This window comes from Cornus florida, unplaced genomic scaffold (assembly GCF_030987335.1).
Source record: "Cornus florida cultivar Cherokee Brave unplaced genomic scaffold, ASM3098733v1 CherokeeBrave_3.0.0_Hap2_Chr03, whole genome shotgun sequence".
Lineage (NCBI taxonomy): Eukaryota > Viridiplantae > Streptophyta > Magnoliopsida > Cornales > Cornaceae > Cornus > Cornus florida.
The window spans coordinates 22580954-22602675 of record NW_026775573.1 but is presented as its reverse complement, the minus strand read 5'-3'; the positions used below and the strand labels follow the sequence as shown (position 1 = coordinate 22602675).

The 21722-nt window shown below is 34.2% G+C and overlaps 3 protein-coding genes and 1 long non-coding RNA gene across 6 annotated transcripts; all 4 read right to left on the bottom strand.

Moving 5' to 3' along the window:
- Positions 1 to 4731: 4731 nt before the first annotated feature.
- On the bottom strand, positions 4732 to 6637 carry LOC132298696 (pathogenesis-related protein PR-4-like). The gene is made up of 2 exons (XM_059795082.1): positions 6175 to 6637; positions 4732 to 5055 (listed from the first exon to the last, which is right to left on the bottom strand). Exons 1-2 carry the CDS (start codon positions 6589 to 6591, stop codon positions 4849 to 4851), a joined length of 624 nt encoding a protein of 207 aa, XP_059651065.1. The 5' UTR covers positions 6592 to 6637; the 3' UTR covers positions 4732 to 4848.
- A 1475-nt stretch (positions 6638 to 8112) lies between these two features.
- Positions 8113 to 14059, bottom strand: LOC132301266 (uncharacterized). Its single transcript, XM_059798535.1, has 14 exons — positions 13916 to 14059; positions 13624 to 13770; positions 12496 to 12555; positions 12164 to 12348; positions 11849 to 11893; positions 11046 to 11178; positions 10575 to 10633; positions 10387 to 10478; positions 10195 to 10272; positions 9844 to 9905; positions 9631 to 9747; positions 9435 to 9527; positions 9158 to 9349; positions 8113 to 8145 (listed from the first exon to the last, which is right to left on the bottom strand). The coding sequence occupies exons 1-14, from the start codon at positions 14057 to 14059 to the stop codon at positions 8113 to 8115; spliced, it is 1440 nt and encodes a 479-aa protein (XP_059654518.1).
- Positions 14060 to 15580: 1521 nt separating this feature from the next.
- Positions 15581 to 16221, bottom strand: LOC132299917 (uncharacterized). Its single transcript, XR_009480224.1, has 3 exons — positions 16104 to 16221; positions 15932 to 16023; positions 15581 to 15693 (listed from the first exon to the last, which is right to left on the bottom strand). It is a non-coding gene; the product is annotated as an uncharacterized LOC132299917 (long non-coding RNA).
- Positions 16222 to 18313: 2092 nt separating this feature from the next.
- On the bottom strand, positions 18314 to 20612 carry LOC132299916 (uncharacterized). 3 transcript variants are annotated; one of them, XM_059796806.1, is made up of 2 exons: positions 20307 to 20612; positions 18314 to 19331 (listed from the first exon to the last, which is right to left on the bottom strand). In XM_059796806.1, exon 2 carries the CDS (start codon positions 19067 to 19069, stop codon positions 18437 to 18439), a length of 633 nt encoding a protein of 210 aa, XP_059652789.1. In that variant the 5' UTR covers positions 19070 to 19331; positions 20307 to 20612; the 3' UTR covers positions 18314 to 18436. The 3 variants fall into 3 exon arrangements, with proteins under 3 accessions (XP_059652789.1, XP_059652791.1, XP_059652790.1); XM_059796808.1 differs by lacking the exon at positions 20307 to 20612 and adding an exon at positions 19663 to 19850; XM_059796807.1 differs by lacking the exon at positions 20307 to 20612 and adding an exon at positions 19402 to 19656.
- Positions 20613 to 21722: the final 1110 nt, after the last annotated feature.

Genomic DNA, 21722 nt, shown 5'->3' with positions numbered 1-21722 from the left:
TATGCACTTTACCCGGTATTATTATATCATTCATGTTGTCCATGCTAAATTGGAGAAATTAATTTGGTTTTGTCATTGGTGGTGGACAATTAATTATTTTATTATTTAATAACTAATACTTTTTAGACAGTTCTTTAGCATTATTGATTATTCAAATGAAAATATACATGAATGTTACTCACATGCATTACAAATTATAATAGTAGTCATGCATCTCATATTTACACACACACACGAGTCACATATATATTGTAATGACCCCGTCATTTTTTTTTCTTTCCCTTTTTTTCATTTTTACGAGTTAATTTTTTTCGTTGACATTTCCCTTCGTGTAACCTCACTCTTCGTGCTCAAAGTTGGTTTTTGACTTCACGTACTCCCATTCTAGTTAGTTTTCTTGAAAGGCGTAACTTTACTTATAGAGAAAAGCTCGCCGGTTGTTTCTTTTTCCCGCAGCGGCGTGGATGAACGTTTTTATTTCTTGGAATATTTTTCATAAATATGTTTTGAAGATATTTTGATTTAGGGGTTACTAAGAAAATATTTTTAGAAGATATTTTCATTTGGGGTCACTTGCGCAGTTATCCTTTTGTGTAGGGGTATTTGTGCAATTAATAAAAGTTAATTGATCAGGTGTCTCCTTAGGGCTTGAATCTTCATACGGGATTCATTTTCATATTTTATCGAGTCATGTACTCTTAGAATTGTCTTGCGGTCGAACCCTACAGTTTTCGGGTTTTCAGCCTCGGTCAGCGTCAAACTTGTTTTGGGGGCATATCTCTCTGCTTGGGACTCGGTTTTTGATGTCGTTTCTTTTGTTGTTCATTTTTTTTCATTTCGGTTCTTTTTTGTTCACGGAGTTTTGCTGTTTGAGCATATCTGCTCAAATTCCACTTTTCCGAACCTGGCGGAATCCATTCGGGGCACTTTTAAGGTTTTTCTATAAATAGGGGTCTCTAAAATGAAAAATTAGATTTTTCATCTATTTCCCCTCTCTTGGTCGGTAGCCATGGAAGCCCAAAGGGCTGCTACCTTCTCGATCTCTCCTCCTTTGGACTCCTTCCCTATAGTAGAAAGTGGTGATGCCTTAATGTACGTTTATTGTTCGCTTTAATGAGGCCTTCGATTCCAACCGATTGGAATCCCGTTTTGGCCATTTTTCGAGTTCAAGTTTGCAGCCAAGTTAAGATTTTGGTATGACTCTCTTGGGGTTTTGTAATCACCTTGTTGTCCCCGACAAAACCCCGAAGTTTCGTCGGATTCGGAGCAGTTTCATTTCGATGGGGATTTGAGATTTCATCTCAAAGTGAGGTAGGTGATGTCATAGGTTTATATTTTAGTTGTATTGGTTGTCTTATAAGTATATATATAACTTGTGAGCATGCATTTGTTTAAGTTTTAGAATTTAATTTAATTATTTTCTATGTTTAAGATTTAATTCTCATGATGGTATACAACTTAGAATTAAATTGTAACATGCTAGTAAATTAGGCTTTGGTATGTTTATCAACACATATTAAATTGGTAGCATTTGAATAAGAATTGCAACTTTTATTTAATATTTATCTTTTATGAAAAATTAATTCACATAGTTGTAACAAATATGAAATCAACTTGTAATGTGATATTAAAATAGGTCTTGGTATATTCTTTAACTTATGTTATATTGAGGACATTTAGAGTTGTTTAAAAATCTAAAGAAATTAATTAATTAGCTTAATTAATTTTATTTTAAGTGTTGTAGTCACTTAAATTGATATTGGGTGTAATATATGTGAAAACCGTGCTATATCCTTTAACATATATTAATTTGAGTCTATTTGGAATCGATTTGAAATCTAGAGACTTTTCATGTTAGGTTGATAATCTCTTGAAATGTAGTACGTTTAATTACCTTGTGAGCATATTACTAATTAGATGTAGAATTTGTGCTTGTGGCCTCTTGAAATGGTAATTGGACTTAGCATGATATAGAATATTATTGACTTGCATAACTTGTTTAAATATATCTTATGTAGGTATATAACTTGTTAGAATATTACAATTGTTTACTTTGAAAATTAGTTACTAAATTGAAACTTATTTAGTACTTGTGGTTCAGGATGGTAATGTGGCTCAATTGTTGTAAAATATTCTTACTTTGTATATAGATTGCATATTGAGTACATGACATGTCATATGCTATTTAGACTTGAATTCTATGACATGATTTGTGTAAATTCAACCTTACTTGTGCATGGAATGTGGTAACTTGCATTTGATTTTGTATAAGTTTCGAACTTATTAATTTTGGAAAGCTTCTAAGGACATAATTTATGTGATGGCTAGGGTTTGGCTCTAGTACGGAGACAATAGTCTTCTAAGTCATAAGTGCGTACTATGTGGTACCTTGTGGGTCGTAATTACCCGAAAATACTTGTTTGGTCTAGCGACCGCATGTCATAGTCTTTCCACTGTTTGATTTCGTATTTAATTTCAAGTCGTTAATCATGGATTACTTGTAACTTGAGAATTGATGCTTACTTTGGGTATTTAAATCATATTTAGTATATTTGAACTTATATACTTGCTCCATGAATTTAAATTTCATTTAGTATACTTGTGCCGTGTATACTTGCCTTGTGCGCATTTCGTTTAGCTTAGTATACTTGTGTTTGTATACTTGATTTATGAGTGCTCTATATAGATCAAATACTTGTGTATGTATGTTAGATATTGCTTATCTCGTTTAACATAATTTAGTATACTTGTAAATGTATGCTTATATGTCGTATATCATGTTTTGACATTGTCTTGTATATTTGAGCATGTATACTTGTGCGTCGTGGTTCATTTCAATTGCTTGAGTAGCTTGAGATGATACCTTAGTCACACTTTTGACATAGACATTAAGTGGCATGACCTTTTTGCATTGTTTTACGTCAATGTGATAACCTTGTAAAAAGTTAAGTCGATGCATGCTCATTCCCTACAAGTAATTTATTTACTCACCCCAAAGTTATCGAGTTGTTTTCAGGTACGGATGCCTTGGTTTGGGATGCACAACATCCTTAGGTCGTTTCGATGGATTGAAGTTCTTTTAAGTGTATTCATGTTTACATGTAAGTGTTAGCATGTTGATTTTTACTTTTAAAGTTATAATGCATGGCTAGGCCAAAATGTCATTTTTTGCCTTGGACTTATAATGTGTGCCTAAGCACACTTTTTGACACTTATTTCATGTATATGATATGTGGCCAATGGCTAAATTTCATTTGAAATCAATGTATATTGAAAAATGTTGAATTTTGCTTTTAATGATAATAATATGAAAAATTAGGGTTTAATATGTCATTTTTGTTCCAGAGTGTGCATTACATATGAAATTTATTATTTGGCATTCATTTACCATTTATGAGGTGTGGCCAAAGGACAACCACCATTTTGTTTTAGGTTTTGCATTTTTGTTTCATATACTGCAATTTTTAACTAAAATAGGAAAATCTGAGCCTTTAAGGGTTTATTTTCAAATCGGGTGGCGTAAATTGTGCACGAGCACCTCCACTAGGACTCATATATTATGCATGAAGTGTGGCTTAAAGTATGGTTATTGCATTTTTTTTGCCTTTGAAGGGCAAATTTTCCGCATTTGAGGTTTGATAGGTCATATTTTGCATCGGCAGTATTTTTAAGCCGTGGATCATTGTAGCACGTCCTAATATGTGAGTTACGTCTGTGTGCATAATCGTATCCGGGCAAAACCATTTCCTTGGTGATTTGAGCTTTCTATGGGCTCATTTTGTACTATTCGTGCCAAAAACTATGCATAGGGGCATTTTGGGATTTTCAGATGAAAAAGAAAGTTTTCTTTTGGTATGGTTGGCTAGAAAACATGATTTTGGAGGGAGGTTTCTTTGTATTTTTTTCAAAAAGACCCAGAAAGTCCTCAAAATCACGTTTCAAGTTCAGAAATCTGTTATACTTGTCAGTGACGAGCGCTCATAGTTAGGGCAGTGGGTATTGCCTTGGCATGCCCATTTACGAGCTCTCGTCGCCCCTAAGGGACGAGCGTTCGTCCGTCCAGGTTGTGTGTGTGTGTGTGGTGTTTTGTTTCAGCACTGCTCCTCCAACTTCAAGTTATCGTATCTCCTTCGTTTTAACTCCGAATTGGTCCGTTCTTAAGTCTAAACTAACCGCGTCGAAATAAGCTTTCCAATGGTACCAATTACAATTTTAGATTCCATTTGTAACTCAAGATATTCAAGTTTTAATGAGGTAGTGTCAGGATTTGGTTCGAACCGGGATGTGGTTTCTCTTCCTTTGACTTCAATACTTGATATCTTTGTTGTCCGGACTACGAATCAAGTGATTCTTGAGTCTATCTTCATTAATTTTTCGTTGTCCTTCCAATGGTGTGAACAGTGGCACCCACTTCAGTTTGGATGACCATTTTGCCATTGGTCCATTCCTTGGAGGGTTTTGAAACCCTAACTCCGGTCTTACTTCCACTGAGTCACGAGACTCCTCAGAAAGTCGTTCTTGTATCTTAGGCTTGACATACATCTCTATAGACTTGTTCATGTTTAGCTACCGCATTTTAGAGCCGTTTCAAGTTATCACAGGGCACACGGGGTTTGAAAAATTAAGGGTTGTCACATGTATAATATATATAAATGTTATAATATTTGAAAATTTTAGTCTCTTGAATAATCAAAACAAAATAAGAAGTAAGCATACAAAAAATAATACTAATAAGTAAGAACACGACTTTTTTTGCTTTATTCTTCAAAGGAACGTAAATTAAATTAAAAAAGAAAAAGATAAAAGGTGTTACAATCATGTTATTGGGGGTGTGACAGACTTAATTAATTAATATTGGTCAATAATTGAAAGTAAAGGATTGATCCCATCACCACAATTAACAAATTGGTAGTTGACAATCAGGTGGCCTTGTTGATATCCTCTTCCATTTGTGTCAAGTTGTCTAAACACACCAGCATCCAAGTCCAATCCTCCATTACTGCATTGATCTACAATTCTCACTGTTGTTTGAGCTCCTGTCCATGTATTTGTTACCTGCATCCAATTTATTAATCAAAATATGTATTAATTACTAATTATCAGTTCCGTGTGTGAAAAACTATCGAATTGAAGAGACAAATTCAAAATAAATAACAAAAGAATATAATTGTGATTAGGTCAATACAAACTAATACAAATGCCGAAAATGATAAGTGATTCGAAAGTCAGACAAATTCAACTGTTCGACTTGGGAGTGATGTCATTAATTATGACTATGATTGATATCATCTTTTGCTCACATAAATTTGTAGTGGAATGTATTCAATTTTCGGGTACTCTGTCACTACTCGTATTAAAAATATATTATGAATGATTCTTAAAATTAATTCCATAAAAAGCTCCTATAGTTCTCTAACAATGTGTGTGTGTGCTGCTTTATCCTTCTGTTACATGGCAGAAATGGGTAACTACTAACTACGCATCATCTCCTGATTGTATCCATATACTTAATTTATTTCAAGAAATGTGATTTTCAAAATATTTCACATTAATTTTTGCTTTGTCAAATTGTTTAATAATTTAGCTTCCCTTAAAAATAATAATAATTAATCAATTAAAAAGTAGTCCTTTGCTCAAAGACCAAAAAGAAAAAGTTAAAAAGTGATGTACAAAATGTCGATTTTCTGCAAAATCCTAATAAGTAACAGGTCATATATGTGGGCCAACACAATATTAGATGGGCCATGAAATGAATCCCTTTGGGACACTTGACACTTGAATAGGCTGGGCTGGGCTTGAGGTTTGCCCAAGCACTGATCGAACTTTAATACATCTGCCCAAGCCCATCCAATTGGGCCTGAGCAACTGATAATGCCCAAAGCCCAGTATTAGTAAAAACATCTTAGCCCAATGGTCTTGATAAGTTTGTCCCAACTCCAGGTTAGATAAAAAAAATTAAAAAATTAAAAAAGTCAAATTTTCACATACTCAATTCATATCCTTGACAATCGAATAGAGTTGGGAAAATGTCAACAATTAATCTATGTTATTTTATATATACACATCATATATATATATATAGTATAAAATTATACAATGTATGTATATGTAATAGTATGAATATATAAATAAATAAATATATATATTATTAAGAGAGTTTCATATCTGACGTACCCTTAAGCACTTGCCACAAGAAGCTTGACCACGAGGACCAGCCGGGCCACAGAAGGCCGTCCACCCATACCGGCGCCGCCATGCGAGAGGCTTACCGGCATCCCACGTCGAGCAGTAGGCGCTAACGGCGTTCAAATCCCACCCGACTTGCTCCGGGTTATAGTAATGATACGTGGCACGCACGTTAGAAGCTCCTTCACCGCCGCCTCCGCCACCACCGCCGCCGCTAGGCTTGCAGTTACTCTGGCACTTCTTGGAAGGCAAGCAGTATTCATCGGTTGTCCCACAATAGCCCCACTGGCTGCAACACTGGTTTCCCGGGCACAACCGGCCACCGGCTTGCCGCCCACATTGCTCGGCGACTGCACCGGCGGCCAGGCAGATGATGAGGACCATGAAGAGATTAAATCGTCCCATTTTGTTTCTTTGGTATGGGAATGGTTGTATGAAGAGGCTATGCCTTTATAGGGGAGTGGCTGTGCTTTAAATTACGAATATAACCTTGCTAGTTGTGGTAACACCTTGTAAAATGCTTCAAATACTTGGTCCATTAGGTCATACCAATTGTTATAGGAAGTTTTTATAATTTTAAAAATTTGGCACCTATTTATATTAATAACTAAAGTTATAAAATACAATAATGATATAAAAAAATAAGAAAATGTAACAAAATAACATGTTTCACTAGCTAATTCACTTTCTATTTTTTTTTGGCTACTACTAATTAAAAAAGTATAAATTAAATTTATAGATAAATCAAGATGTCTAAGGTTTGGCTTCGACTAATTTATAGGATGTGTAAGGAGTTCTTGACACACGGATCAGGTCGACTTATGTTTGCAAATGACACGCCTGACCTTTAAGAAAATAGTTGCTATTAGAAAAAATCGATCGGGAGACCTGATTCTTTATTTGGTACTTGGGCCCAAATCTTTTTTTTTTTTTTGTCTAGAATAACCCTTTTGGATTAAGACTTCATTCATTTATCATATCAAAGAGAGCCTAGTTGTATTTATGTTATTTTTTAAAAAGAGTTGCGATAAAGATTAAAATTATATATAATATTTAAAAAAATATAGAGTATATTTTATATATATATATATATATATATATATATATTGCAAAGCCAAGGATAAGTTCCAAGACAGGTTCCATGGCTGCTACAAGATGGAAAATTTCTTGTGTGATGTGAGGCGGCTAAAATGAAATGGAAATGACCAATCAAAGAAAGCCGCAACTAATCATTTATTATTAATTTATTCATGTGATAAAGTTGCTTTTTTTTTTTTTTTTTTTTTTTTTTTTTTTTTGGGAAAGTGTGATGAGGAGTCTTTTTGGGACTCAACCCCCCCCCCCCACCCCACTGGGTCAAATGGCAGCTGGACACGTAAGACATTTGTCATGACAAGTGTCCTTGTGGTCTCATTCATGGTGCTTCTATTAATAAATGGCTGGTCAATTTCGTCTTTTACCTAATCAATGCTCTTTGTTCTGTTCAATTAATCTGCTTTGTCACGCGACCATGATGAGATTATAGACTGATTCGTTAGGCTTTGGAATGTTTGTCACGACCGTGTTTAACATTGTTGTGATTGAGAATTGACTCATGTAAGATTTAAATTTTTTTTTGTTTCATTTTCTTTTAAGAGACGAGTCTTACATATTTTCTAGGCTCAACTTACAGATTTGATTAATTTTTATATAGGATTTGTTTTGTTAGATATTCCGTATAAATTATTAGCAAAAAGTGAAAGTAAAGAAAATAAGCGAAGTGAAAAGTGATTATCATGAAATTTTTAAAAAAAATTTCATGCAATGACCCAATCCTGATTCCGAGTTTTTTTATATGAAATCAGCCCACAATTTAGAAATTGTTATATATATATATATATATAGGGATCTACGATAAACTAGTCAAAAAAAAAAAAAAAAAAAAATTCATGCAATGACCCAATCCTGATTCCGAGTTTTCTATATGAAATCAGCCCACAATTTAGAAATTGTTATATATTTATATAGGGATCTATCTATATATATATATATATACACACACACACACACTTGAACCGAGTGTATCTTAAAATTAATTTTATGATTAGTCTAAGAGTTCATGAAAAATAATACACAAATCACATCATAATATTTCAAATATTAAAGAGGGCTTCTAATAGAAAAATCATACATACCATAATACTGATCAAAATATGTCAGTTCAATTTGACTAAGTTGATACAAAGGACATATAGATAAGATAAAAATTTGACAGCACTAAGCACTAAGGAATCATTTTAGTTGCGATTGATATATTGTAACAATCATTTCAATAGTATCGCATTTATTGCAAATGTTGAAATAAAAAATTGGTGCTTCTCAATATTTTTAATAAAAAAACAATGTAGCAGTGAATAGAACCCAAACATGCCTAATTCACCATTTTGTTATTAAATCATGCTACATGTGTTTTTATGGAACATGTTCTAATATTTTTGCCACCAAAAATTTTACAACAAATTTACATAACAAAGGCATGTTTCAATCATAAATGAACACACTCCACAACATAAATTTTATTTTTGTTTCAAATGAAAATATAAAAACAAAATCTTGTCCAAACGGGCCCTAAGAGTACACTCCGAAGTCCAAACTAGAGGTTGACTGTAACGAGTTGACGCTTACCCATTTATTCAAAAACTTAAATTATTGAATAGTGTTGCATACCCACCCATTTATACTCATACATTTCTCCAATCGGATTTGATGTGGGACAAGTCTTACATTGTAACATTTTCCCCCAACTGAACTCGCAACGCTCAGCTATCACTTACTATTAAATAAACTAAGAAAAAGGTCGTTGGGCTGATATATGAAACTTATAGCAATCGAAATTAGACTTCATGCTGCTTTTCAGCAGCATACTAGGCTTACTAGCAACATTACTCAAACATAAACTAAAAAAATTCAGAGCTAAAGAGATTATTTTTACCTTGGACTCTTTAGAACAACGTTTTCTAACAAATTCCATCCATTCTTCCATTGATTTCACATTGTCTGGCTTCATAAGAGCGGCAGCACGTGAATTTTTTCCCACATCCCTTATCTTTCTTGTAACTTTCGATTTGTGCCCACACCAAATTCGTATATTTGAATTTGATGGAAAAAAGTTTGAATTGGATATCTAGGTTGCAAAATGTTAGTATAAACTGAAAAATAAAAAATGATGGAAAGAAAGAAAGAACACAGGATTTTTGTGGATAATGTACCCTAATATTCTCAGAAGAATGTTCAACAAACTGAAACCTTTTGGAAAAGCATACCAGACGCTTAAATGTTGGTGGATTTTTATAAGCGAAAGCCTGCATATTCCAAATAAAAATCCACCAGCATCAACAGCAGTAACATGTTTACAAGGGCCTAAAAATGTATGAAGAGTGTGGTAAATGTACAGCAGCAACTTACTCTGGTGCTCTGGGCAAACAGAGGGGGTAGAATGCAGGGTAAAAATGTTCTTGTGAAAGCACAATTCTGCAGGGAAGGAGCTTTTGATTCCCTTTCGGAGTTCTTCAGTCTCATTCTCTGCAGCATATACAACATCTTATTAATTTAAGAGCAAAATTCTCATGCCAACACATAATCAAACTGAAACCATGAAGCAAAAAGAAAGCAACAAACTTGAGTGCGTAACTTTGAAATTAAAAGCATAACTACTGCACTTAATTTGATCTTTCCAAAACCTAAAGGATACATAGGTGGTCAACATTATCATACAATTTTAATCAAAGAAGATTTCTACAGTTTCTTTCAAGAATCGACTGCTATGAATCATCAAGAATGTAGAGATTCAAATTAAGCGCACAATCGTTAAATGAAACGCAAATTCAGGAATCAAAAAAATGAAGAGCAACTTCAAGGATCGACTGCTATGAACGCAAATTCAAGAAAAATTATTGAACATGAATTGCTTCATGATTCGAGAAGAAAAATTATAATAAAATAGGGACTTCTACATTTGGTAACACATACCCACGTAGGCTAAGAAAAGGCAATACAGAGCAGCAATGATTGGTGCTGGGATTGAGGCAAAGACAGCTCCGAATTTCCATGAATAGTAAATTATGTTTAACAAATGTACTTGGAAATGAAGGTTTATTTACTATGGGTTCACTTAAACTATGGATTATTTGCATTATTTGGGCATCATAACACCTAACTTACCAAGTATGGAAAAGAATATCATGAAACCAGCAGATATCTGCACAACTCTTCGGCTGCCAACACGTGTCAATGCTAACAAACCAGCATTTTCACTGTAGAATAGGAGGAAAAATCAAGTTTTATTCCCCTGCTGATTAAGAATGAAAATTTGCAACACAATTTACAAATTTATTGCACAAGAATCTTACACTGATACCGAGGATCCATTCCCGGTTCCAAATATTCCAGAGAACAATATGCCCACTCCCTTCGATAAAGAACATTATTAAGATGATTAGAACACACGGGACATTAACAATTACAGAGTCAAATTTGGAGAAGTACTTTATGAACATAATTCATGACCAAAAGAATCACATTCAAAGTGACATGGCAGATTAGTTTCCCATCATTTCAAGACAAAGAGCCATCTTTTTAGTTAAATGCCACTACTATGTCAGATGAATATTTTAGTTAAATTACGCGTGAACCATTCTTTTTAGTTGGGGGGAGGTTCAACAATATTGAGTAGGCCATTAATTCTAATTATTCATTTTGGAAGCAGCCCATGTAATAATTGAGTGTGGAAAATTGCGCCATATCTAGAGTCTTTTAGGCTTAGCATTGAGGTGTTAATGAAGGCAAAAATACAGACAAAATTATCACTAAGTCAATTTTACCTGCCAACCAACTCCGCGACTGAGAATAGAAGGTGGCAAAGGAGTTGCACTTGCATGCCTTGACACAGCAATGAAGGCACCAGTGGACTGTTGACATTTCAAAAGTACATAAGAGATCAATAAATTCGCAAAGCTATCCACATTAAAAACTGCCAAAGAAACCAGTGAATCGATGTGGCTATGCAAAGTACAAAATGCCAATTATGAAAGCATCAAACTCTTCATACTTAAAACAACAACAAATATATATGTGTGTGTGTGTGTGTGTGTGTGTGTAAGTAAAAGAATCCGGAAATGAACTAGGCAATGTGAACTCTACTTGGAGAATGGTTAAGAAACACAAAAAATTGCATGGAGATAGAATACAAGTATTATATAAATTAGGTTCGTAATAAGGTTCAAAGATGGATGTAGAAAAGTGAGGGTTTATGCCATTAACAGGGAGGAAAGTGTCGCAATAGAAATATCAAAAAGATTCTGCAATAGTGTGCCTGCTTCGAAAGTCAATACAACTTTGGATAAGATATTTCATACAAATTTTGCAGAAACAACTCAACTCATAAACAAAAGTTTTACAGCTTTACGCTAACTATCAAGCTACCTAACCTAACCAACCTCCATTCTAGGGAATGGGACCAGCTGCATAAGAAGAGAAACTAAACACGACACAAGCACATAAATACCGAAACGGATACATAACAGGAAACAACAATATGAAGTGACAAGTTGATGGTTCCCTGAAAAACAATCCAAATGTCTAATGATGTATCTCAGGCTTCAACTAACAAGCACAATACCTCTACAAGAATGTGGGAACTCCCCATTCAAATGGATATGGCACTCTAATCCTGAAAATGTCCATAAGAAAAACAAGTCACAGTTATCAACAGTGACACCCCACAATGGTTTTCCATGCACCCTTAAGTTATCAGGAGAACAGCTAAACCTTGCATTCACCAAAGCCTTTATTCTAGCTTATTGCATAAAGTAGGCTAACTAGCATGGATTTTTCCTATTTGAATATACTTTTATAGATATACTGTCTGGAACTCATGATCACATAAAGCATCATAACGGGAATCATAAACATCAATTAGAAGATAAACAACTAGCCTTACGATGGAGCAGCACCTATAAGTCTAGCACAATCTGTTCGGCAGCTTAATTGAGTTTTCATAGGTGAGTTCTTATATTCCCCACCCACAGTAAGTAGGTGAGCATAAATCCAAACAATCACCACCGAGAATATAACAGCAAAGCGGTCAAAGACATGCCTCTCCCCACTCATTAGATGAGGTATAAACTGAAAACATTAAGATGTGTGACGCTGATGAGACAAAACACCAATCTGCTTAAGATGATTTAGGATCTAATGAAGGAGAAAAAAAAAATGTATAAAGCTCGAAACCTAGACCATTGCAATGAAAAGCAATACACAATTAAACATTACCTGGGAAAAAATAACTAGAAATATGAGCTCTGGCAATCCAATCTCGATACATTTTGTAACCTAGATATCCAATTCAAGAATCAATAGCCAACGGTTACAAAGCAGATTGGTGTGGGAAAAAAATGAAAAAATAACAACACATATATTACATATATTATATCAACTGCCAAGCAATACAGAAATACCAAAGTGAAACATTATAGCGACATTTTGTCGAAAATACTGTCAACAGCTGGATTTAATATTTCCAGCAGCATTTCAAGAAATACTTATATTATATGTTATTGGGGGTTTCTAACTACAGATTTTCTAACATCTGTCACAACTTGCAAGGGAATATTATAGGGCAGAGTTCATATTAATGTGGTAGAATTACAATTCTTATTAGCTGTCATGAATATTTTCCATCAATATTTTTCGATTTGAATTTAATTATATGTGGATTGACTAAGACAGTTTCCAATGTGAGTGCAATGAATATTAGATCAAGTAATGTAAAAGAATCATATGTACGAACAAAGCAGAAACTATCATTTGCTATTCATTCTAAACAGAGCACATAATCAACCCAAAAGACATGCCACGTTCGTACATTGTTTTTTTTTGGGGGTCAATTTTCACATTCATGTGCATACACTATTGGCATAGTCTATTTTGGAGTTATGGGAACACAAAAATGACATTTTTATTTTTCATGTTTTTACCTCAATTTTTAAAATGATCAATACTCCGTCTACTTCTAACTAGAAATAAGCAAAATCAACCTGACACTAATCAAAGCCATAACTGAAGCTTAAAATGATTTGCAAAAAAAATGTAGGGGTTGTACGAATCAAATTTGGAAGACGGTAATCAGAATAAATAACTATAATAAACAGAAAAGTAACAACTAGGATAACGATGAATAACAAAGCAGCCGATAAATCACAGAACGAAAAACTAAGCATAATTTAATTGAAGAGAAAAGAATCTAATAGAAGCAAACCCTAAAAAAACACACCTAGGGCTTCGATCTGTCACACCGCAGCACAAGGTTTTCTGAAAGGTTTCAGACAAAACTAGGGTTCCTCATTTCGCAATTGAACAAATTATCAGCAAAATACACACCTCTCTCTCTCTCGAACATACCTGATGAATGAGAGCAGACAGATCTGAGTGAACAAGGAGGAGGCTATCGAGCGCTTCACCTCCGACTGTATCTTCGTTTTCTGGTGCCTTCTTCTTCTTCACAGATTTGGAGGGTTTGACGCCATTGGAGACGTCCTTTAATGGCTTCTTTTAAAAATTTATTTGAAACTAACATTTAGTTTTTAATATAAAATTTAGATTCAAAAATGAAATTTTTACTTTTTTACAAGCTTTAAAGCTTAAATGTAGTAAATAAAATGCGGTGAATAATCATTTTTGTTGTAGTGAATGCTGTCAGAAGACTGTCCAAATCAGGCGTGCCCCAGTGCAGCAGTGGCCTCCTCGTCTGTGAAGAAGGTATTTGTTCATTTCCAGGCAGTAGCCAATGCTTGCTGTGCTCCATAAAAAGTTCTCCCTTTAATCTTGCAATATTCATGCTTTTCCATTTTGAGTTTGTCCAATGGAGCTGTGAAGCCAAGTCTGTCGCAACATCAAACTCAGAACTGTCCTTCAAGCTTGGTATATGCAGCAATTCGAATGAATGAGAATTCTCTTGGACTTGAAGACCCAAAATAACGCTTCAAATTTTCAGGGACCTATCAAGAGTTGAGAAGAAAAAAGGAGTTCATTAAAAAAAGTGGTATGTTGCGTAGCATATTAGAGATATCATGAAACATCGTGTAAGTACAAAGAAAAGCTATGCTCCTAAATAAAAGTTTGAATGATTACCAAAACAAACTTTGGCTGTAATATCTTCAGCAAAGGTTGAACTTTCTGCAACCTGAAAAACAAAGGATGAAAACACCAATGATATAGAAGCTAATATTTAAACCAGATATGGGTTTTCAGCAGAGAAGTTGGATTCTGTAATTCTTAAACTGCAGCAAGTCCTAAAAATCTAACAGAAAACAATCGAGCCTAAAAGAGGATAAATATGAATAAAATCATTATAAATATACACTCTAAATTATCTAATTAGAGGCCGGGTCATTAAGTGCCTCAAAGACAATTTCAGGTAGATATAGTTGTCATCCAAAAATGACTTAAATGACAAGATAAAAGTTTTATGCCATCTAATTTGGTGACTTTTTTTTTCTTTTGGTTAAGTAAACAACTCACACATAATCACACAGCTTTTCTCTGCTTGGACGTCGAACCCCTCCCATCCCATTAGGGGAGGAGAAGTTACAACTAGGTCAATGACTCGGTGGTATCTGTCAGAGAATATCTTTGTTTTATCTTTTCCTTGTATATAGGTAGTTTAGTCTTTTCCTTGTATATGCGTAGTTTAGTCTTCTCCTTGTATATGAGATAATTTAACGACTTCTTACCAAATAATGTCCAAAAAAATCGGTATCATAAACTAAAAAAAGATCACCAACTGGTGCATAATAATAATAATCTAATCTCCCAGTTTATTTATGGTACATAAAAATTTTAAATTTTGAATTTCTACTTGTACATGGAAAAAGTTATATGAAGGCCTTTGAATTAACTTTCAAGATCAAGATGCAATATACAATTACATATGCATAATTTATTTCAGAGCAGCCACATTGCACCCAATCTACCACTCCCAGCACTCTCAATTAACGGGGACCACACTAAGTAATGATGTACACACGACTCATATGGACAAAAATCACAAGCACACACTACATACACACACATGCAGAGGAGGATGGGGGAGAGAATGAGCTTAAAATTGAAATCAATAAAATACACAAAGTGAACAATTTATAAAAGAAAAAAGAGTAATCCTTACTTTACTCCAGATAGAAATGAACATTGTAAGAGGGCCAAATCTGCATCAACTCCTTCCTGCAGAATGTGCAATGATTGGGTGATTTACTAAAGATCTATCCCAATTGTACAAAATCAAGCTGAATTTTAGACATAACACGCTAGGATAATTCATTGGGCAAAAGGTAGTTCAGGGATTGAATTAGCACCTCCATAACAAGTAAAGGGTTATGATCTCCACGCCATCGTCGAAGAAAATGAACAACAGGTCCAAACCGCAAGCTCCATTGAGGGCAAAATACTATGCATGGTTCCTGCCAAATTGTTCTGTGCACAGAGAGAGCAGTTTTTAGGGGTGAGAGAACAGACCAAAATAAGGTAATCACAAGCACAAGTTGACAGTGCATGCAAAAGTAACCTCCAGGGGTGGTTTGGATGCATTTCTTTTTCAATGCATTTTTAGAAAAAAATGTTTCTTACGATATATCATTGTTCTCAGATACAATATTGTACAGCTATGTTAGCAAGTGATTTTCTTACATCTGAAGAGAAGGAAATATCTTACAATAGTTTATGAGAAAGAACTGCAGGAAACATATGAAGCTTTTTCTCTTTTATAAGCTCTACATGTGCAAACAATGGCTCGCCAGAATAAAGCTGCAAGACCAAACAAAAAAGAAATTATTAAGTTCGTAAATCATACAATTCTGCTTTTATAAGGCACTCAATATATGTACTTTTTCTTGTCGCTGCTTGCATAACCATTCTTGTTATCATATTGGAGAATGCCAATAATTCTTCTGCTACAGAAGAGATAATAAATATGGGCACCTGCAGAACAAGCAAAATGATTATAATTTAGGGAACATGACTTGGAGGTGAAAAATGAAATAAAATAAAAACAAAATTTATAATATTATCCTTGCCAATTGTAAAGGGGGTCCTGTGTTTGGATTAATTGGATAAAGGTCACACTCGGGACTACCTAGAAAACTGTAAAGGAAATTTCAGAGCTGAGGATTGGGGGAGAAAGAAGACAAAAGGAGTATCAGATGGAAGGGGCCCTTGAATGCTCTATCTCCCTATGTCACAAGTACCCTGGATATTTATAAGGCTTCTGACATAGATCCTTGACAGTTATCATCCTAAGTGGCACATGTTATTGCCAACAATTTGATATGAAATTGAAATGATGAAAATCAGAGGAGAGATAATTTAAATTGTACTAAACCAGCCTCAGCAACATGTCATTAGCAATACGTTAGGAGACCACGAAGACTTCCTTTTGAACTTGCTCGGATGAAAACACCTACACATGCCTACATTTCTTAAATTTATCAATAAACTTCGGTTGCTTTTGATGTTTCTCTTTCAACAAATCCGCATGTTGCCCACAAAATTTAAGGCTAACTACATAAATGTTGTTCAAGAACCTTATTTAGAGTAGCTTCATGCATAAATATGCTACGAATCCTGAGGGATGCTTTTGTTCTTTCAACAAAATGCTGTCCAAACTGCTACATATGGCTTCAGAAATGAGGGACTCTAAATTCTCATCCGAAGTGCTAATATCAATATTCGTTGCATCGACTTCAATCCAAGCCTTATTTGGATCAACAGAATGTAAAATAGAAGAATTATCATAATTGATTTGCACTTGAAGAGTCAAAATACCGCTTCTAATATTCTCCAGATTATTTGAGCAGAGAAGCAAATATGTGTTCAAACTAAGTAGATAAATAAAGATTAGATAGCAAACTATATATCATGAAAGATTGTGTGAATTTGAACGACAAACAAATTGTCGCAGCAATATATTCAGTAAATTAAAAAAAAAAAAAAAAAAAAAATTGAATCTAAAGCAAGACATGACCTATAGTAGCAAAATATAAACCAGAGTTAGGTATTCCAATGGAAAAGCTGCATTGTGCTAAGCTAAGCCTTAAAACAACAAAGGGAACTATATTCAACTCCACCAGGAAAATCAATAAATTCTAAAATCATGCGCTCAATATATATAAATATATATAGAGAGAGAACAAGCATATTCCTGTGAAATGGAAAGTCAATTTAATACTTGACAATAGACAAAATTTGGGGAAAATGTCCTTACTTTATTCCAGAAAGAAATGAACATTGCAGGGCCTTTATTGCCATCACCTTGAAAGGTAAGACAGCTGCATCCACTTCTTCTCAATTGTATAACTTCAAGCTGAATTTAACACATAATACACTAGGATTGTGTAAAAAGGTAGTTTAAAGAATAAATTAAAAACCTCATTAACAAGGAAAGAGTTTTGATCCCCACACCTTGTCCAAGAAAAATGAGCAGGAAGGTCCAAGCTGCAGGCTCCATTCAGAACAAAGAACAACGTGTATTTTCACTCAAATTCAATGTGTAATAGGAAAACAAATTTACAGTGCAACCAATGAAAACGATAGGCTATAGCAACCTTTTATAGTTTATATCAACACATCAGAATTTTCATGATAATATCAATCACAATACACAAATTTTGTCAAAAGAATAAATACAGTACATGCAATAATAATTAAACATAGAATTAAGTCTTCAGCAAAAGGTCAGCTCATCCATTACATGAAATGATATAAATGGGATGAGCTCAAACCAAACTACTTCAGACAATATACACAAATGATGCAAGTTATGTGAAAACAAATTATCAGTCTCTTATTATGAATTACATAATCAATACACGAGATTTGAGAAATTGTTAGTTGCCGGAACAGAGCAACTCAACATCTTCCATGACATTCACTAACAAGAAATCAGAATATAAAGTAAGATCATTTCCTTGGAGAGATGGAAAGAAATTTGAGAGCTAATTAGTCCCATATCATCTGCACAGGGAAGCATCATTCATTACATACTATCATCATATAATTGCATCCTCTTCTCATATAAATATACTCACAAGACAGTAAATGAGAATAAGAAAAGTATGTATTTTTATTCCCTCAGAGATATTACAAAACAAAGGGGGAAAAAATGAAACAAACAGGAAAACATCACAGAAATTACAATTTATCATAAAAAAATTACATTACATTACAAGGGATCAGTTGGAAACTCAAAGCGACAAACCGGGCAAAAATGACTGGTCTCTAGCCAGCGGGAAATGCAATCTCCATGGTAGATATGATTGCACGGCAATCGACTAACCATATCAAAACCAACCCGAAACTTCTCCAAGCAGATGATACACTGATCCATTGAACAAGAACCGTCAAATAGCATCTCTGTCTCTAATGCCTCAACGGATGATTTGCTTGCCGGCAAAGCCCTCCTCATTTGTGTCTCAGCCAGCTTTATCACAACCAAAATCTTCATGTCAAGAACGGGCACCGCAGTAGGACTGCTACTGATTGTGTCAAGACTCGTCATTGCGCGACAAATAGATAGAATTCTGTCAATATTATGGTCAGAAATCCTGGTGATTCCGACGGTAGAGAGGAATGGATGGAGGATTTCAGAGAACCATCTTTCATCCACCAACGACGTGGTCGGAATTGGGTCAAATTGTTTAGTCACTGTGTAATTCTCTTCTTCCACCAAGGCATGGTTGTAGTTAACTGTCTGAACTTTTACTATCATGCGATAGTAATCAAACTGTACCAGTTTTTTATCGTCAAAATGAACAACACTATTCTTCAGCCTCCATTGCTGCGTTCGAATTAACATTTTTACAGAAAGAGAGGGGCAGAAAACTACTGTCAGTTTGGTGCAATGGAAAAGGGAGGAAAGGAAAGGAAAGGTGATGGAGGGACATAAATGGTTGAAAGGAAAGGGATGGTTTTGGAAAGATATCACAAGGCTTAAATAGTAACTTTCTTATCCACCTAAAAAAGGGAAGAAATGGAAGGAAAGAGAAGAGGCTTGATGTATTATTTCTGATGCCAAATTTATACCCTTACACAAAATCAAGATTACACTTGATTTTAGTCTGCAAAACAAGAAATACAGACCTTTATTAGTTGATTTAGAAAAAAATTTAAAACAAAACCCATACATACAAGTTAGCAGTTGCAGAGAGAGAGAGAGAGAGAGAGGGGGGCAAGCTTGAGAGTTGATAAAAATTGTTTCAGATTCAATCTCCGCAGATTTCTAATCCAATCCAATTCAGATTTTTTTTTTTTTTCTTCTTTTTTCATGCCCAGATTCAAATTTTCTTTTAGACATAATTGACAACAAAAAAAACAGAAATAGAAGTTATAGAAATAAAATAAAATTAAAAAATTGTTTTGGTGAAATAAAATGTAGATTACGGTGATTACCTCAAAATGGAATGCAAATTTTGTTACTTTATACTGTAAAAAAAAAAAATTATATTAAAAAGATCGTAAAAAATTTCACCAAATAGGATTTAGTTTGCAAAACAAGAATTACAGACCTTGATTAGTTGATTTAAAATAAAAAAAAAATTAAAACAAAACCCATACATACAAGTTAGCAGTTGCAGAGAGAGAGGGGGGGGGGGGGGGGGAAGAGAGACAGTGGCTGAAGCTTGCGAACGGCAAACCCGAACTGGAACAGCGGGCGATGGAAACTGAAAGATATGGGTTTTGATTTTTTGAACAATCTGAAATGATATGCCGATATGGGTTTTGATATAGGGAATAGGTTTTGAACTTTTGATTCTTGCAGACAGATAGATAAACAGAAACATATGGGTTTTGAACTTCTGATTCTTGTAGATTTCGTAGTTTGCAGTTGCAGAGAGAGAGAGAGGGTAAGTTCAGACTTGAGAACGATAATAGAGATGGAGGCGATTGGGGAGGCTGAAATGATTTGCCCTAAAAAAATTATATAAAAAAGATCATAAAAAATTTCACCAAATAGGATTTAGTTTGCAAAACAAGAATTACAGAGCTTGATTAGTTGATTTAGAAAAAAAAATTAAAACAAAATCCATACATACAAGTTAGCAGTTGCAGAGAGAGAGAGGGGGGGCAAGCTTGAGAGTTGAGAGACAGCGGCTGAAGCTTGCGAACGGCGAACCCGAACTGGAACAGCGGGCGATGGAAACTGAAAGATATGGGTTTTGATTTTTTGAACAATCAGAATTGATATGCCGATATGGGTTTTGAACTTTTGATTCTTGCAGACGAATAGATAAACTGAAATATATGGGTTTTCAACTTCTGTTTCTGGTAGATTTTGTAGTTTGCAGTTGCAGAGAGAGAGAGAGAGAGGGAGAGGAAGTTAGTTGAGAACCATAGACGTAGATGGCCGACTGGGGAGGCTGAAATAATTTGCCCTAAAATTATTTTTTTTTCTGGTGGCCCATCATCCATGGGCCTATAAATTTTTAGGCCCATAAATAATTGTTTCTGTATTCTATTTGTGAGAAGTTTATATAATTTATCACTGAAATAATTGTTTCATATTTTTTATTCATTTTACATAATATTAGTCTATCTTTTTGTCAAATTATTATTTATTTTTATATTACATAGTTAAATCTATAAATTTATCTTTTAAAAGATAAAAAGGTATAATAATAAATTCATTAAAATAGTTTTCTTTCTTTTCTTTTCCAAACATGATTATATTTATATATTTTTTCTTCATTAATCAACCAAATAGGAGGTTAAAATTATCTTTCCATTCTATTCCCTTTCATTTCTCTCATGATTAATGTTATCTTTCTTTTCTTTTTCATCGTACCAAGCATAGCCTTAGGGTTTATATTCCAATAGCTGAATTAGGGATATATTCAGCCTATTGGGCCTTTTGCCTTGTGGGCCTACTTGGTATTTAATTTTTTGTCTGTGCCACTGGGCCTATTGGAAGCAATTATAGGTTGGGCTTAGGGGTCTTCTCAAGTTATATATATATATATATATATATATATATATATTATAATTGGACTATATTAAGGGTGGCAATTCGTGTTCGTGGGTCATAATCGTGTCGTGTCGATACAAAGGTATTATACTAAACCCAACTCATTTAATAATCGTATCCAGGACCCTCAATAAGAACCCAACCTGTTTATTAAACGGATAAATGTGTTAGTCTGTTGACCAAAATGAGACATTTAATATTTAATCAAATAATAATAAATTGTCACAATTAACCAAAAGAAAAATCAAAAGGCATAAATAAGGTTTATATTAAAAGACTTAACTATCTATAGTAATTGGGTTTAAACAGGTAACATATTACATATGTTATATACAAGATTATCACATGTTGAGTTAAAACAAGTCATAAACGAATTACACGGGTTAAATCACTCAACCTAACTCTACAGGGTTAAGTAAACGTGTTAATCAACTTGTCAACTTGTTTATGACCCGAACCCTTTTAAGATCAACTCAAACCCACTTGT

What these genes read in the sequence shown, in the direction of transcription:
- LOC132301266 (XM_059798535.1), bottom strand. Translation starts at nt 14,059, where the DNA reads ATGAATATTGCAAGATTAAAGGGAGAACTTTTTATGGAGCACAGCAAG. An exon ending in GTCGCGGAGTTGGTTGGCAG is followed by an intron (nt 10,634 to 11,045) that starts GTAAAATTGACT and finishes TCTTTATCGAAG; the next exon opens with GGAGTGGGCATATTGTTCTC. An exon ending in TTTCAAAGTTACGCACTCAA is followed by an intron (nt 9,748 to 9,843) that starts GTTTGTTGCTTT and finishes TATATGCTGCAG; the next exon opens with AGAATGAGACTGAAGAACTC.
- LOC132299916 (XM_059796806.1), bottom strand. Translation starts at nt 19,069, where the DNA reads ATGTTAATTCGAACGCAGCAATGGAGGCTGAAGAATAGTGTTGTTCAT.
- LOC132298696 (XM_059795082.1), bottom strand. Translation starts at nt 6,591, where the DNA reads ATGGGACGATTTAATCTCTTCATGGTCCTCATCATCTGCCTGGCCGCC. An exon ending in CTTGTGGCAAGTGCTTAAGG is followed by an intron (nt 5,056 to 6,174) that starts GTACGTCAGATA and finishes AATTGGATGCAG; the next exon opens with GTAACAAATACATGGACAGG.